General features: G+C 31.7%; 1 protein-coding gene across 5 annotated transcripts in view; it reads left to right on the top strand.

The window, feature by feature from the left end:
• The window catches only part of LOC145311672 (uncharacterized), a 37,404-nt gene that overhangs the window by 15,047 nt on the left and 3,932 nt on the right, over positions 1 to 18,425 (top strand). For 4 of the 5 annotated variants that reach the window (XM_080150634.1, XM_080150632.1, XM_080150635.1 and 1 more), the window contains 6 exons: positions 2,026 to 2,104; positions 7,797 to 7,923; positions 10,652 to 10,731; positions 13,605 to 13,737; positions 14,213 to 14,261; positions 16,291 to 16,377. In XM_080150634.1, coding sequence (XP_080006760.1) covers positions 2,026 to 2,104; positions 7,797 to 7,923; positions 10,652 to 10,731; positions 13,605 to 13,737; positions 14,213 to 14,261; positions 16,291 to 16,377 — 555 coding nt within the window. The remainder of the gene's footprint in view (positions 1 to 2,025; positions 2,105 to 7,796; positions 7,924 to 10,651; positions 10,732 to 13,604; positions 13,738 to 14,212; positions 14,262 to 16,290; positions 16,378 to 18,425) is intronic. The other variant, XM_080150633.1, reaches the window with a different exon arrangement.

The raw sequence follows: 18,425 nt of genomic DNA, 5'->3' as shown, positions 1-18,425 counted from the left end.
CATTCCAATCTTGCTAAATAAATATATAAAGTCTGTATTATTCCTCTAACCTAATAGTGGTCCGTTTACCTCCCCCTCTTCCCCTATATAACCAAACTTAAACAAGCATATAAATACGTTTTTTTTTCTAAAAATTCAAATGTTAACAATTGGAGTTATAGGTGTTGCCTTGTAACTTAGAGAGAAAGAATGGCTCTGAAGGCTAAAGCAGACAGGTCCAGTTTGGAAGTATCTTTAGAAGGATTGTAGGACCTGATCAACAGAGTAGTTTGATAATGTGGAAGGTAGGGAAGGGGGGGGGGGGTATTGGTCCCCAACTGTCGATTAGGAAAATTAGCCTAGTCTGATGAATAAAATATTTCAAATGGGAACATGATGAGCATCAATCACAAAATTAACTTCTTTTATCTTTTCAATTAAAAATTATAAAATTGTTGCTAAATTTAATCAATACTATTTAACCCGTCTAATTTAAGTTAGTTTATAAAATATTTAAAAAAAGAACAGTAAACAGATATCCGCATCAATGAAAATGGAACTATTTTATTATATGTATATAAGGGACAAGATGTCTATTTATTTTACTGTCTCCATAGATTTTAGGGGGGGTGTAACACGAACTCCCACTCATTTCTTTCTTTTTCTTTAAAATGACACTAAAAGCCTCTAGGGGCGCACCCACTCAATATTAAACATTTTTTTGTATTTGTGTCAGGGATAAGGGATAGGAAACCTGGCCATAAATTAGGTCCCAGCCTGGCTTCAAAAGGGATAATGCAACATTAAACATTTCCTAATTAAATGACGTCATTGGCGGATGGCTCCTATTGGCTTCCACTCTAAACTAATAGTGTTTGGTAATTTGGGCTTGTTTTGTACCAACCAATAGCCAATTGGCGGATGACAATATAATTAAAACGGGGCAAAGTGCGCACTGCGCATCACATAAAATTTCAAAACACAAACAAATTTATGCTTCTCAAACAATAATATTAAAACATAAACAAGTGATGTTTGATCACAACATCTTATTTTCAAATCTGCTTAGAGTTACGCAATCAGAAAAGGAACCTATAGAAAAAAACAAAAATGGAGGAATTATTTTTTTTTTAATGTAAGTAGCTAAGAATTTTAATTTGTTAGTTTATAAAGAAACTGTTGTATTTGGTCCATTCAAATTTTAAAAATTTTATGCAGAAATGATAACCCCCCTTAAATTAATACAAACAAAAAACTAGTTCTATATCTGAATAATAAAAGTGTCTAAATTTTTTATATATTATTTTTATTAATTTTGCTATAATTTAATGCACAGTTATTTGAGTATTTCTGTTTATTTTAAACGTAAAATTTAGTTTTTTAAAGAAAAATTAAGTTTTTAAAGAAAAAATTTAATTATGTCTAATTTGACATGGAACAGTTAATTGGTAGAATGTTACGGAGGTACTTATTCACTTATACTTAATTTATTTATTTTCGACTTTGAATTTTAGTAAGCAATGATAACATTTTAAATTCAATTTTACTCATAAATAAAATGCAAACAAAACACCCTAAAATCTGTTTCAGGCCAATCCAACATTAAGCCGTCTGAAAAATTCAAATTAGTAAAGTAAACAATTTGAATTTTTTGAGGAGAGATAAACATAATTGAAATAAAAGGAATTGGTCATATTGGTCCTATTAAAAGTTCTATGCTTACCTGAATTTTATCCTATACTTCATCTACACACACACACACACAGCTATTTCATTACCATTTATAATGAACTACTGCGCCATCCCATAACTGGTTTTTTTAGGCCTATGCTTGAAATAGGCCTGAAATAATATTTTCCTACGTTTCCCATCCCTTATCCCTGATTTGTGTTTGTATCTTTGGATGTGCAAGAAAAATATATTTATATATATTTAACAATGGCAAAATTAGTTATTTCACAAGACATCCGAAGGAAGAGTTGACTTACAAACTCTACTTATAGAGTATTCTTGAAGTAAAACTTAGATAAAAATAATAAATTCTAGCAGACAAGAAGTCCTTGGGTGAAGTAGGCCGCACTAAATCAGTTTGGAAGGAGCATGTTTGGAGTACCTTTATACACAGGTTCATCAGTTTTGTTAGCACAATTATTTATAAGTAAGGTATGTCTGTACGTCTATCCATTTTAGAAACCTTTGATCGTATATTTAGGACATCCAGTAGTTTGTAAATTTTGCATATGGGGATGCATGTAACAAAAAGGTATAACTTAGTTAACTAAACCATTAAAAGGTGGTTAGTTGGTCAATTTAAAGCTCTACAAGTTGTGTAAGCCATTTAATTGGCCGATCAGGAACAAATTTTGGCGCACTTATATCCGGCCATCTTAACATAATATTGATGAGGTTGCTTAATATATACCCAACTGTGCTTCTATATTCTTAAAAGATTAAGATTTATTATTGATGAAAATTCTGATAGTGAACCAATCTTTTATTATGTTATAAATGTTTCAAAATATAGACGAATTTTTATACTAAGGCTAATACTTTGATTTCGGATATAACGTTATTAAGTTTATGTTCTGGATAAAAAAGGATTTCTTGTTTTAAAGTATAGAATATACAGAACTATCAGCTAACATAATTCAAAAAGCTTAAATTTGTTAAAAAAGAGAAGAGTATAAAAATGGCTGCATAGATAAATCATGAATAATGTAAAATATCAATCAGTTTTTGAAATAAAGATTTACAACCACTTTGTTATACAAGGGAATATTAAACATTTAAAACAAATCAATATTTAAATTCAAATTTTTTTGAAAGAACAGCAAAAGAAATAAATATACAGAAAAGAAGAGAAAGTTGTTTACATAGAGGTACTATAACTAAAAACTATTTAGACTGTGTAATGTCTGTAGAGTAGACTGTGCCAATTTAGTAAAAAAAAAGATATTTTAATGGCATTCGTGGGACGAACAAGCCCTTATTACCTAGCAGCTGTGCTAAAAAATATACTTGTTTTAGATTAATATTAATGGAAAATTAAATTTTAATTGTTTGGAAATAATCAATAAAATTTCCCAAATTGTTAATTTGTAAAATATCCTTAATTGGGTTGGAAATATGAATTGAATCGGTCCCATAGTTTAACCCTCTATATTCAACTAGAAATGTCGCCCTTAGCTTCTACGGGTTTCTCCACAAGAAGAAGCAAAAGTTCCCCCTCCCCCCCCTAAAAAAATTAAAACAGGTAAAACTAAACTAACTATGGCTAAGAATCGGTTTTAATCCATCTGAAATAAATCAGAGTCGGAGGGGTAGCTGCACTGTAGCTTAATCAAAATATTGTGTCTGCAGCTTAGAGTGGCTGATTTTTTGTCAAAACCTCCAAGCTTTCTTAAATCTGAACGGTTAGTTGCTGCTGCGACTAATGCTTTGTCTGCGATGCATAGATTAGTTTGTCTGCAGCTGTAGTTTCTAAAAAGCCGCGTTACTCAGGTTAGCTTCGACTGAGGCTGCCGAGCCCTGTATTTTTTAAACTATACTTACATATACTTCTCTCATGTTATACATATATGTAATAAAATAATTTTAAATGTACTGAACCGCAAAGTACAATTTGATTTATTTGCTCTGGTTACAATAAAATTAGAATAATAGGCAGTTAAATACAAACCATTATAACTGTCTAAATTTACCCATAATTTGCACCTTATCAAGTTTCAGTAAATTGCAAGTATATATGTAGATTGGCTAATCAGAATAACGTAAAACATTTATTAGCCTTTATTTAGATAGCCTTTAGGGACTGTATCACTAAGTTTTATAGAATTTTTATAGAAACTTTAAAAAAATGAAAACAATTCCTTACCCCCGAGACAATCATGTATCTTCCATTGTACCATTGGTTGAGATATCTGATGTAACCAATGCATTAACAAACAAACATTATTTCAATAATATAATGTTTTTGCTAATTAATTTGATACGCAAAAGATTTTTATCTAGGACAAATGATTGGCAAATAAAAAAAATTTAGACTATCCTAGTTTTTCAGAAATCTATAGATAGGTCTTTGGCGGTTAAATTAATTTCGCTTTGATTTTTTTGTGATGTCTTACATTGACAGCTTTACGGCACCCCCAAGCTCATTTGGGGGGGGAGGGGTAATCTTTATTTCATAGAGGCATTTTTTTTATTGGAGGGGGGGGGGGGTAAAAATTAAAAATCCAAAATTCATTTGGGGGGGGGGAGGTAATCACCCTTTACCCCCCCCCCTGGACGTCTATTGTATAGAGTGAGAACCTTCGCTACCAAAACATTCGGAAAACTTTTTTGAGTACGAGTGGGAATAGCTGTCGAGTACAAATACACTTGAGAAAACAATAAATATTATATATGTACAAATAATTAAAACTTTTATATATATGTAATAAGGTGTACATAATATATATATCACAAATAATATTAGCGGCTGCGCTCCAATTAAATAGGGGGTTATTGGGGGTAGACAAATTCTTTATAGAAATAAATAATATAAAGTTTCTCTGACAACAACTTAATACCATCGTTGTAGCCGTTTTCTTAGATCAATTGCTCTTTTTGTTAAATGACAAAACTGATTCCTGTAACAGTATGGTACTTATATTTAGAAAGCATAGCAACTCTAAAATCGTCCGTCTAAATAAAACATACTGAATTTAACTTTTTGGACAAATTTGTTGTTCTTGTGATTCTTGTGATTTTAAATAATTAAAACCTGAAAAGTTTATGATTGGATTAGCAAAGCAGACAAAGTTTTAAAAAGCGAAAAGAAACAGATGTGCTGAGCTTCTAATCAAACACTTGTTCACAAATCTTTTAATTCAATTTCCATTCTGCAATTAGCCTAAAGTTGCAGAATAAGTAAAGTTTGTTTTTGGTGGGAAAATTTTTGATTTTTTACAAAAGGTAAGGAAATACAAACAAGCATGGCTTTTCTAAAAAGACAATTATATCCTAAGTATATCATATAATAAACAAGGATGACAACATCCATAAGTAGCGAAGCAAACAAATATTAGGAGATATATAGAAAACAAACAAAGCAAACTAACATGTGAAGTGAATGCCAATAAATCAAATGAATTGTCTAGAATAATTTCAGAAGCATATTTGATACTGAAATCAAGCTGCCTGGTCTTTTATCTACATTTAATCAACTATTAGAACAACTAGAAACTATGTTCTAATGTAAATATCCTAAATCTTTTAAAATCAGACGAAACAGACTAAAGTATTTGAAAATTTTAAATTATATTCCTGATTTTGATACTATTACCCAAAAAATAGTAGTAGAAATCAATCTAAAACATCAAAGATACATAAAAATATGTGAAAAATGAGTAATAAAACTGCTTGTCCTTTCATCTATTGACACAAAAATTGTTTAGAAGGAGGGGAAATTTAGTTTTTATTTATTATTCACAAAAATATTGAAAATCGGACCAAAAGCAAAAGATATCGTGAATTATGTTTTTTTGAACAGTCCGACTAACATGAACAATTTACTGTTTGTTAAGCTTCATAATGATAAAATGTTGCCAAGAAGTTTGAGTCGTCTTACACAAATACGAGCAGAGAAAATCACGTTCTCCCGATTTAAATTCTGATAGACGGACAGACATACGGAAGTTTCTAATTAAAGAGTAGCTTCGCCTCTAAAAACGATTGATTTTAAATAAGGCTGTTATATTTCAATTATGGAAATCCGTCATTTTTGTGGGAACAAATTACGTGTCTGTGTTTTACAATCGAACTGGCATCTCAACGTAATAAGTAGATTTACTGAAAAAATAGTTTCTAATTTAGAAAAATAATAATTAAAAATTCATATTAAATGTCTTTGTTGTTTTCGACTGACTGAAATGGTTAAAAGCAATGGCAATAGTTAATATTTCATTGAGAAGACAACTTGCAATAAAAAGTAATATTTTACTACACATACTACAACCTCAAAATTACATAACACAAACTCTACTACAGTCTACCAGATGAATTTAAGAATGGATTATTGTGTATTAGAAGAGCTATTTCAAAAGATATTTACTTTTAAGTGCATATAAAACAAAAATAGATACCGACCGTTCATAAAATTATAGAATATTTGCGTTTTAATTTACGCCCTAAATATACAAACAGTTTTTTTTTGTTTTGTTTTTTATTACTTTAGGATAGGTAGGTTAAGTATGATCATATTTGTTGCTGGATTAGGCATAGCAAAAAAACACATTCCCTTTTTAAAAGCGAAGCTTTTCTATAATTAGGGTCGGTCCGTCCGTACGTCCGTAACGGATAGCTTTTTTCGTTAATTTAGGCATGTTAGAATTGTCCTATCGATTTCAAATTTTGTATGGTGATTCCTGCAGGTACGATTTAGAAAGCGTAGCAACTCTATAATCATTACCAAAATGTCCGTACGACCATTTTAAACATGTTGATTTTTTAACTTTTTTAACATCAAATTTTTATATGATCTAATTATCCGATTGATCTGATTTTTTGTATGTTGATTCCTGGGACAACAAAGTACATTATTATATAATTAAGTCCTAAAAATGTAAGTATATCCATAAACAGTATTCTATATCAAGCAGTTTTTCAACAAATTTACTTACAATATTGCATCGACTCTCATACAAATTTATATTCTGATTATTCAGTTCTGACACTATACAAGTATTAATGTCCGTTTGTCCTACAGTTTCAGCGCTTCGCTTTTATGGGTGTTGTCATCATTGTTTCAATATATACATATATATAAATATAGAAGGGGAGTTTCTGTACTTATAGGAAATCACCAAGTTAAATATTTCTAAAATACATTATCTATACCAAAACATAGAATCTATCCACATATCGTGTTGTCTATATAGTATTTATTCAACATGAAACCGCCAAAGTATCTTATTTGTTATAATATTTTTACAAACTTCAACCCAACTCGGAGAATTTTTTAGACATTTTCAACTTTGTTAAAGTTTAGGTGTATTTGTTGGTAAAATAGTAGGGAGCTTATTAAACATTTATACACAGTATTATTTAGCACCACGAGAAGATCTTTAGATTTAAATTACTATCAAAATGAAAATTATCTCTCATACAAACGATTATATTATAAATGAGAGTAATAGAATTAAGAACATTTAGGGAACATTTTTAAAAACTCTAATTAACTAAAATTTTGTTTTCTAAATATTGCTGACATTTTAACTCTAATCGGTAGAGGACTGAGAGGGGGGCAGCGTAGAACACACTCGCCCATTCGGGTTTTTCTGGTAAACCAGGCAAGATCATCTAGATAAATAACATATTTTTACCTAAAAAAAGGATTTCATATCACCGAATTACAAATATGTCCTATAGTAGTACAAAACAATATGAAATATTGGTATTCAAGTCTATTTCATATTACATGTATGATCCTCCAGGTCTCCAGAAAACCTGGAATGGCTCATGCGACCGCAATTTTTTATTTAATCTTAAGTTTGTATTGCATGTCTACATAAAATGTCGCGAAAAACTTCCATTTTCTAGCCTATAAAGGTCCGGTAAGGGGCTTGAATGTAAATGGTGACGAGGGCCAATCTGTCCTACTTTTGATTCCTGTGAAATCATAAAAAGGGGAGATTGTCCATCGCTTTTTTAGGGGTTTTCTTTCCCACTTCTCCTCTCATCTCCCTCTTTTTTATGACGTCTCATAAATCAAAAGTAAGACAGATTGGGCTTCGTCTAAATAGTTAATATTGATGAAAATGAAAAACCTTTTTATTTAGAGCTGATGATGACGAGGGTGAGGAATATGTGAAAGGATCGGAGCTACTCACTGATTTCCAGCGGGCTAAATTCAAACATTTCTTCTACCATGTTCTTGACCTCAACTCTGATCACGTGATATCCCAGGTAACATTTAGGGATTATTTTAAGTTACCGGTACACAAACAAATTAGATACTTTATGAAGTAGTTTTGCTATAAAGATAATAAATTGCAACATGCATCTGATATCTATATCTTTTCTTCCTTTTTTTAAGTGGCGTTAAAATTTATTGGCTGTTGCAATTTTTTTGTTAAATAATTTAGAAATTTACTTAGAATTAAGATATTCTTTTTTTTCATTACAATAAAGCGAAGATATCCTACAATTACAGTATTGAGATCTACTCTTCAGGAAAATTGAGTTTCTAGAGCTACTAGCTCTGTGGTGGTTTTAAACTATTACTTAAGAGGGATGGGGTGCACTTTTGACTCCCTCACAACCCCCCCCCCAAAAAAAAAAATGTCCACATAATTTTTTTCTTTGTAAAAAAAACAAATAAGGGTGGAGGTGAACCCCCGTCACACCTTGAACCAAAGCCCCCTTTAAAAAAAAAACTTGGAAACTGCTGAACCAATTGAATTTTCTTGGGGGCTAGAACCTCTCTTTCTTCCAAAGAAAGAAGAGGAAAAAAATTCTAAATCCTCCGCCCCTTTTGTTGGATTCTAACTTAAGTAAAACAGAATGACGAATGCTTGCATGTGGTCCTTGGTTACACATTTGTGGTAGTTTGACTTTGGCATCACCTTTAACAAAGTTGATAAATGCAACAACACAGAACAGTAAGGAACAAAATATTTGGTTTTGGAAAAGGATTATTTTTTTGTAAATTATTAAGATCCTTATTATTTTGCAATTCTAAATTAAATAAAATTATAATTTTGATATAATTATTAATTATTATCATAAGTTATTTGGATATATAGTATATTAGTCAAGTAGAAATGTTTAAGGATGTCTAGACAGTTATTCCAGACAATTTTTAAAACAAAAAGCAATACTATAACATAAAATTTTTATTGGTCTGTTTCTGGTATATGTAGATACCTCATTTTTCCTTCTCATCAGACAATTTGCCATAAATAAAAACATTTTTTTAAATGAAATCAATACCAGTTTAGTTTGCCCGGGCTTTCAGTCCCTCGGGGCCAATTAAAGTTGGATTAATCTTTTCCATTTTTACTAGACATAAAAATCAGTCTATAATACGTTGCCATCAACAAGTGTTACTGTATTTCTTATATACCTTTATTAGTAAATTTTTAAGGGCTATATTTTATTTTTTACTTATCTTTGTTACTGTTTCACAAACTTATCCTAGTTTATTGTACCCTTTGACATTTTATTAAAAGCGAAGCTTTTCTATAATTAGGGTCGGTCCGTCCGTCCGTCCGTACGTCCGTCCGTCCGTCCGTACGTCCGTCCGTCCGTCCGTCACGGATAGCTTTTTTCGTTAATTTAGACATGTTAGAATTGTCCTATCGATTTCAAATTTTGCATGGTGATTCCTTTAGTAGTTAGGTACGATTTAGAAAGCGTAGCAACTCTATAATCATTACCAAAATGTCCGTACGTCCATTTTAAACATGTTGATTTTTTTACTTTTTTAAATAGATTTTTTCGTTAATTTAGGCATGTTAGAATTGTCCTATCGATTTCAAATTTTGCATGGTGATTCCTGTAATAGTTAGGTACCAGTTAGAAAGCGTAGCAACTTTATAATCATTACCAAAATGTCCGTACGTCCATTTTAAACATGTTGATTTTTTTACATTTTTAACAACAAATTTGTATGTAACCTAATTATCCGATTGGTCTGATTTTTGGTATACTGATTCCTGGGACAACAAAGTACAATATTATAAGCGAAGCAACTCTATAAACAAGTCCTAAAAATGTAAGTATGTCCATAATCATTATCCTGTATCAAGCAGTTTTTCAACAAATTTACTTACAATTTTGCTTCGACTCTCATACATTCACATTCTGATTATTCAGTTCTGACATTATACAAGTGTTAATGTCCGTTTGTCCTACCGTTTCAGAGCTTCGCTTTTATGGATGTTGTCATCCTTGTTCAATAACGTTTTACATTAATAGAATAGTGATTTAAACCATGGATAACATATTCATAAGAGCGAAATAATAAACCAGACATTGGAGCATACGAACATTTTCAATATTCTCGAGTGACAGTGCATTTAATATTTAATACACAGGTTGATATTAAGAAGTATGAACAAAAATTTGACGTCAATCTGTCGTAAAATTTCCTACTTGATGAACGTACGTACATAGTTAGATTATGAATAATCTATGTTATTTAGATTCTAACTAGTCCGGAACGGTAACATCTTTATGTTAGTTTAAGCATGTTAGAATTTTCCTATCTATTTCAAACTTTGTATGGTGATTCCTGTATTAGGAAGATACAATTTAGAAAGCGCAGCAACTCTATAATCGTTACCAGTCCGTACGTCCATTTTGAACTTTAATTTTTAAGTTTTTCAACAGCTAATTTTTATGTGATAAAATTATTATTTTGATCTGATTTTTAGAATAATGATTCCCAGGACAAAAAGTACAATGTTATAAGCAAAATATCTCTATAATTAAGTCCTAAAAAAGTAAGTATGTCCTTAAACAGTATCCTGTATTTATGCAGTTTTTCTGCAAATTTACTTAAAATTTGTTTTCGACTTTTATGCATTTATATTCTGGTTAATCAGTTCTGACACTCTACAAGTGTTAATGTTCGTTTGACCGACTGTTTCAGAGCTTCCTTTTATAGATGTTGTCATCCTTGTTAATTTAGGAAGACTTTGATGGACTGAATGAGCGAGTGCGGCACTACATGGATTGGTCCAAAAATTCTATCTACTATCTTTCATTAAAGTAAGTTTTAATTCTAATACTGCTCTAGATTTTATAGGCCGTCCATTGGAGATTTAGGTTAACTTTAGACCTCCTACTGAGTGTAAAAGGTTGATTTCCCGGAGGCTTACAGGCGGCTGACGCACAGCTGACAAGCCCTAATGATATTTAATCTGAAGAGGTGATATTTTTCAAATGAAAAGAAATCTGGACAATTGGCATCTTCTGTGATTGGTATCCATTAATAATGTTTTTAGGTATTATACCACGTGTGAAACGAAGAGGACAATTATGTTCATACACAGATAGAGCAACTAAATATAATTGAGTTTTTAAAAGCAAAGCTTTTCTATAATTAGGGTAGGTCTGTCCGTGCGTCCGTCCGTCACAAACGAAAAGCTTTTTTCGTTAATTTAGGCATATTAGAATTGTCCTATCGATTTCAAACTTTGCATGGTGATATCTTTAGTAGTTAGGTACGATTAAGAAAGCGTAGCAACTCTATAATCATAACAAGAATGTCCGTACGTCCATTTTAAACATGTTGATTTTTTTACTTTTTAACAACAAATTTTTATGTGATCTAATCATTCGATTGATCTGGTATGTTGATTCCTGGGACAACAAAGCAAAGCAACTCTACAATCAAGTCCTAAAAATGTAAGTATGTCCATAACATTATCCTGAATTAAGCGGTTTTTAACAAATTTACTTACAATTTTGCTCGGATTCTTATACATTTATATCCTGATTATTCAATTCTAACACTATAAAAGTGTTAATGTCCGTTTGTCCTACCGTTTCAGTGCTTTGCTTTTATGGATGTTGACATCCTTGTTTATGGTAAAATGATTATACTACTTTTTTTCACATTTCTTGATTGTGATGCAAGTATACAAAAAGAAAAACTGAATATTTGTTTTCAATGAAGGAATTTTAAATAATTTTTATTTGTGAAATTGGTAAAATATTTTTTTGGCCGTTTTAAGATGTTGTTTTCAAGTAAATAAAGTTTTAAAAATCAACTTTAAAGCACAAAATTCTACCAATACATCATACGCACCTTTTGAAATATTTATGCTCTAAAATGCGCCGTTATTTTCAGAGATATTGAAAAAGACCTTTTCTAAGTTTGATGTATTTTTTACAGAGAACAAGGATGTATAGTTATTTTTCTGTATTCCTTCTGATTTTATCAGAAAATCGATAAACTCAGTTTATTCTGAATCACCCTGTATAGGTTTTACTAATGGTATTATTATTATTATGTAATAGAGTAGTTGCACTTAGCTTAAAAAGATTGTTAGGTGGGTTGTTAGAAAAAATGACTTTCAATTTATCATCATCAAAGGAAAAATTTGCAACAAATTCTCCACTAAGATGTATTTATTTGTTTATGTGACTCAATGTTTTTCGTTGGCCAGTAACGTTATGGGGACATTAGAGTAACTTGGCAACTATGTATGATAAATGGATTTTTTTTTCGTTCATATTTCTCTTAATAAACTTCTAAACCATAAATTACTTCGTCCGGTGCGTCGGTATAGAGGATATTTGTTATTAAAGTTCAAATGTGACAAAACAAACAAAATAAAAACTAATATATCTTGCATTTCTCAGTTTACTCTGTTACCTTTTCTATAAATTTTTAAACACTTGAAGACATACTGTTATACTGTCTTACAAATATACATATTGTTCGCAGAAAAAATTTTCCAAGTTTAAATTTAAGCCTAAATAAAGGAAAAATCCCAGTAAACGGTTTAAAATTGTTTTCACTACCATTTGATAATTTTGTCTTTCTTTTTATTTGCTTTAGTTACCTTTAAACGCTTTTTGTCCTTTCTTTTATTTTTGAGTTTTTTCCTTTTCTCTCTCCATAAACTCTTCCTATAGATCAATACTTGAGGGTTTATTGTCATTTATCCTAATTAATATATCTAATCTTTGATAGAATATTTTCCTTGTTTTATGTTGCAAGCTAAATAAAGTTTACAAGGCAATGATATTAATTATGCAAACCCTGAGTGACATTTAAACACTTTAATTTCGTGACTCGGAAAATTTTCAAATCAACGAAGAATAGAAATGCCTGATGAGGTAAACAAAATATGTGAGCTTGGCAGCAGGTCTTTCCGCCGCGCAGCTGCAAAGTAATTCAAATTTTTAGACTGCGGCTGGGAAGGAAGGTTGTAGCAGATGAATAGGGCTATAGCTAAGAGTGATGTATTTCTCATATAAGATATCTGGCTTGTCACGATTGCGACTAAAGCTTTGCCAAAGCTGCAAGGATGAGGGTGGCTGAATTAAAATTCGGTAACCTAGGCTATCTGCAGCTTATTGGGGATGGGGGTTAATGTTGCTTGGTAAATTTTTATTTATTCCTCTTGTGGTTTACTGTTTTCATCGTACTTAACATCATGTATTGTATTGGATATAATTTTGTTATGTAATTGTTTTTTAATGCTAATCACAATCATTAATATTTTACATATGTATATATGATTGTGTACAAAACATGTTTATACTGTTCTGTAATAGAAAATAGCACACTCGTTTTTCTGAACAATTCGGATAAAAAAGAAAGAATTCATTTAAGGTTGGTGAAAGCCAAACGCCTTACAGCACACCACAACCTAAGCTTGTATACGCTAAAAAAGCAAATAATAATCTGAACCAGTTAAGACACAACGTGTATGGGGAGTAAGCAACATAAAATGCTTATCTTGGGCTCGTTAACATTAGCCGCGTTTATTTTAGATTACACTTAGAACTTGTTTGTTTGTCTTAAAGAAGCGAAACGTATGCTGTACGTTTAGCTGCTTTGTCGCTGACACCCCATGCAGCTAGTAGGAATATAATACATTTTTTCATACATCTGATTTTCTTTTTAGGGAAGTGCATTCTTTGTTTTTGGAACATTTCCTGACAACCTCTGCGAAGCTTGGATCCGCCAAAGCCAAACAGTTTGATTTCTGTGACCCTTTCCATGCTCTCAACAATGATAATGATTCATCACAGGAGAAGGTAGAATTTTAAACTGTGCGTCTGTCGCCGAGATAATAAACTTTGTTCCAGGCGCAAATTGGGTCATAACTGAAGACATTTAAACTTCTTCGTATTGTAGAGTAAATGCCTTAGCCAATACCCGTAGCATTAGTGTAAATGATAGTGTGTCTGCTTGCTGTCGGGGAGGTGTCAGGTTCAAGTCTGTTAAAATATTTACCTTCTGTTGCCATGGTACGGGACACTGATGGTGGCAGTAGCGGGAATGCATTGGCCAGTAAACAGGCGAAAATAATACCAAGCACAGTAAGATTCCAGCCAAAGGTCGCGTAATCAGAGGGTTGCTTGTCCGTTACTTAAAAATTAAGTTCCATCCGGCCATACTTATGAAACCATGAATTTTGGATTATTATACTTAGATTTTTATTAAATTAGCAAATGTAGTAAAGAGCATAATTAAGTGTTAATGAATTTTTAGATGAATTATATTTTTCAGGACCATGTCTCAATAGAAGAATGGGTAGATGTCTGGGGACATACTGTAGGTATGCTTTAGCAACACAGCTATTCTTTTACTATTATTTCCTTTCACAGCATTAGACTAAACAGATTAAAGCCGAAGTGTTAAGAAGCTTTTCTGTTAAAAGCATTAACTCAGCCCCTGTTTTTCTCTTGTAGTAGATTTGTGTGTAAAAGTAAATTTACATTTTATTCTATCTCACTTCTTTATTTATGAAGCTTGATCAATCATGTACATAAAACTGAAATAAGAAAGTAGCAAGGAAGACAATATCTACGTGTAGCGAATCTCATAGTTATAGAAGTTCCAGTGGCGTGCGGAATGGATTAAAGGATTAAGTTATAAGTTGATAAGTAAATGCTTATATTTAATGGAAATTTTTGCAAGAATTGTTAATTAAAAAAATATTTGCTATGGATGTACGTACAGGACAAACGTCGAACAGACAATAGCGTAGATGCACTTACATTGGTCACAGGAATCTTTTCACAGATATATATCTTTAATTACAGCTGAGAAAATAACCTTGGTTTAAACACTTTATTATTTGAGGACAAATGGAAAATTAGAAAAAAAGTATCGATACCAATAAATCATGAAGTCGATACATTTTTTTAACTTTCAGTTTCATACACGAATATCCAATTAAACTTGGGAATAATCTAGTTTTCATCTGATTGTAAATTCATGGGACAATATTGGTTTTATTGGAAAATCAAAGAGAGAAAGAGAGGAGGGAGGAGACACACAGTAAATAGCAAGGGTAAAGTAAAATGAAAATGTGTTCAAAAATGTTGGCTCTGCAGCCCCTCGCGGCTTGGCAAATGCATTGTTATTAAAATTGAAAATGCAGGTATAGAAGCAACTACATGCAGATTGTTAACTTCATGCGGCTTCTGTTAACATATATATTGGCGACTCTGGTTGAATTTGAGGGTTTAAAGAAAGCGATTTACTTAACAACTATTACTAATGGTGATATTTTATTTTATTTAATTATTCCTATACTTCTGTTTCTATAGGAAAAATTTTATATTTAGAAGTCTGACTTTAATCATTTTGTTAAGTTTTGATTAGCATAGATTTTATTCAAAATTTAGGATAATTTCGTGACACACCACTACAATAAAATTATTATGGAACATAATTGTTTGTTATTGTTACCATTGTAGAATTTCATTGTAGATCATGAGTTCTAAATAATAAGACAATTACGTCCATAAGATCAAATGTATAAAAGACAAATTTACTTATTGAAAGCTAATATTTAATACTTTTATTTTAAAAGTTTTAATGTACACTTACTAAACCGGAGATATTTTTTCTTAAGTGAAAGCGTAGAAATATATAATTACACTAGCGGCTTCGCCCCTAGCCTCTAGTGGCTTTGCCCCATGAGGTAATTTAAAAAAAGAAAAAAAAAAGAAGAAAAAAAGAAGAAAAAAAATTCTGGTGCTGCAACAGAAATTTTTATTTTTTTTTTGGGGGGGGGAGGGGGAAATTTTTATTTTTGGGGGGGTTGGGGGTGTCCCACCTCCAAGAAAATAGCTTAAAACCACCACAGGACCAATAGGCACATATTTACCCTGAAGAGTAGAAACCGATCGGTTCAGTGGTTACCGAGATCTTAAGGGACGGACGGACAGACAGACGGACTTACATCAAGCTACTTTGTATTATAGATATAAAGGCGAAACACTAAAAAGATCAAAATTGGATAATAGGACAAAGAGAATCATAAAGAAGTAAAAAGAGAGGAAGAGAGTATGCAATAACTCATGAAAAACAGGAAACTTTCATGAAAATGTAGTGTTGATGTCCTTTGATGCACGAACTAGAGAAAGACGTACCAATTTAATTATACTGGATGCTCATTGATACAAGGGAATCTTCAAAAAAAATTTAGTTGTCAATCTTATTTAGCGGCTACGAAAATTTCATTTTTCCATAGCGCTACGGACAGACTACCGGCAGAAAAAGTGTATTATAGAAAAGCTTTGCTACTAAAATACAAAAGGTTATTACATTAAATAATTACTGGTTTTAATTTACAGGAAAAGCGCGAAAAATGGATGACCTGCCAATGTGGCTACAGTATTATCCCAAGACGTTGTTTGAAACCATTAACAGGAGCGGCTCAGGTAGGATTAAATAATCACAGTTTTTATTAGTGAAGCTACTCTATTATTCGATCTGTTCTTCCTTTTGTCAGTCGGTAACGCCGTGGGGAAATGTTATTTAATCGGCTGTTATTAGTAGCGAAGCTACTCTATAATTCGAAATGTCCGTCCGTCTGTCCGTCCGTCTGAGACAAAGTGGGGGAAACGTGATTTTCTCGGCTCCTATAAAAGATAGTCAGCTGAAATTTTTAGTGAAGATTCTTATAACATATGCCCATCTAATCTATACATTGTTTTGTCCATCCGTCTGTAATTTGGGGTGCTAGATCGATTCCTACATTTTCATGTTTTTCTGATTTTCTCAACTCCTTTTTAAGATAATGGGCTGAAATTTTCAGGGATTGCTTAAATTTACATTTTACATATTTTCCTTAAGTTTTATTACGATTTTTATACTAATAGGGGTGCTAGATCGATTCCTAGATTTTTAGGTTTCCTATTGTTTTCTCAATTCCTATTCAGGATTTGCGCCTGAAATTATCAGGGATTGAATATGCTCATATTCTACATATTTTCATCAAGTTTCATTAAGATTTGTTTAAAAATTGTGGTGCTAGATCGATTCCTAGATTTTTAATTTTTAGTGATTTAAAGGTTGCGTGATTTTGAAGTTTTCGTCATTTTCCTATTTCATCAAATATATAGGATGACACTGGTATATTGTAAATACATTCATAATATACATTCATAATTTCTGAGCTTCGCTACTTATGGATGCTGTCATCCTTGTTTAAATATACAATTGAAGTTTAAGGATACTTGATTATATAATTTACCTGTTCCGTCAGTCTGACAGTCAAGATGCAAGAATATAGAAATTAAATCATTTAAGAAAGGATTAGTGATTTAAAAAATATTTTGTAACATAAATATGCAAAACAGCATAATTATCTACTATAGAACAGAAAGAGAGATATCTAATTTCAATTAGATCTTGATCAAATTTCAAACAGAAGTGTTAGGAGATAGATTTATAGTTGGAGAGAGGTATAATTTAGAAATAGAGAGAGTAAGGGAGAGTAAAATATTCGCCCACTCCATATTTATGTAAATATATATATCTCAAGTATATTCCGTCCCAGTAAAAGTTGTGTGATAGGATCCAATGTAAAATCATTTCCCTACAATCTCAAAACAAAGGGATCTAAGCCTAAAAAAATTATATTGAAGAGGTTTAGAATCATTAAAGAATAATTACTCTTGTTTTACCTAAGCTGGATAAAACATGTTTTTTAATAAAACTATTATTCATCATTTTCTTTAGGGTAAATAAATTTGTTTAACAAATATGCATATATTTATCACTCTATTATACATTTTTAGTAGCGAAGATACCTTAGAATTTACTATGTCTGTCCGTCCGTCAGTCCGTAACGCTATGGGGGAAATGAGATTTACTCGGCCGCTATTAAAGCTAGACCTTTGATTGTTCTTGACAACATTCCAAGCATTATGGAGCATATATTAGCATTTAGCATCTTTATGGCTGTCCGACTGCTTTTAAGCAGCTTTTTGTCGCTGTTAATTTTTATACTGATTTCCACATATCTTTAGTGTTTATGGTCCGATTATCAAAATTTATCTGAGCAATAGTTTTAAAATCAAATTAAGATTGATTGCTGATTTTTGTTGTTGACGATTCGAAATTATCCTGTACACAACTTACTTTGTATGTAACCCGTTAAAGACGTTATAATTGGTTCCTACTGCTGCTATGTCAGATGCGCGACATAAATAGTTAGAGTAGGGGGAATGCCTAGACCCCAAACAGACGCAACTCGTTACCATGCACAGTTGGGACTTCTCAGACAAAGGTCGTGCATCACAGAGAGTTGGTTGTCTGTTGGATGTTACTTAACCTAATATCCTTGGGTGTTTGGACATAGAAGGGTGCGCAACAGTCATCCTTAGTTCTCCTGGATTGCTGGACCAGAACATGAACAGTACATCAAGTCGAAAAGGTACTTTGCTAAATATGGCTGTTGCCCTCCTTGTCCTAATATGTAGCC

This window comes from Acartia tonsa, chromosome 2, assembly GCF_053477335.1.
Source record: "Acartia tonsa isolate MP-2025a chromosome 2, ASM5347733v1, whole genome shotgun sequence".
In the NCBI taxonomy this organism is placed as follows: domain Eukaryota; kingdom Metazoa; phylum Arthropoda; class Copepoda; order Calanoida; family Acartiidae; genus Acartia; species Acartia tonsa.
This window is presented reverse-complemented; position numbering and strand designations above follow the sequence as displayed.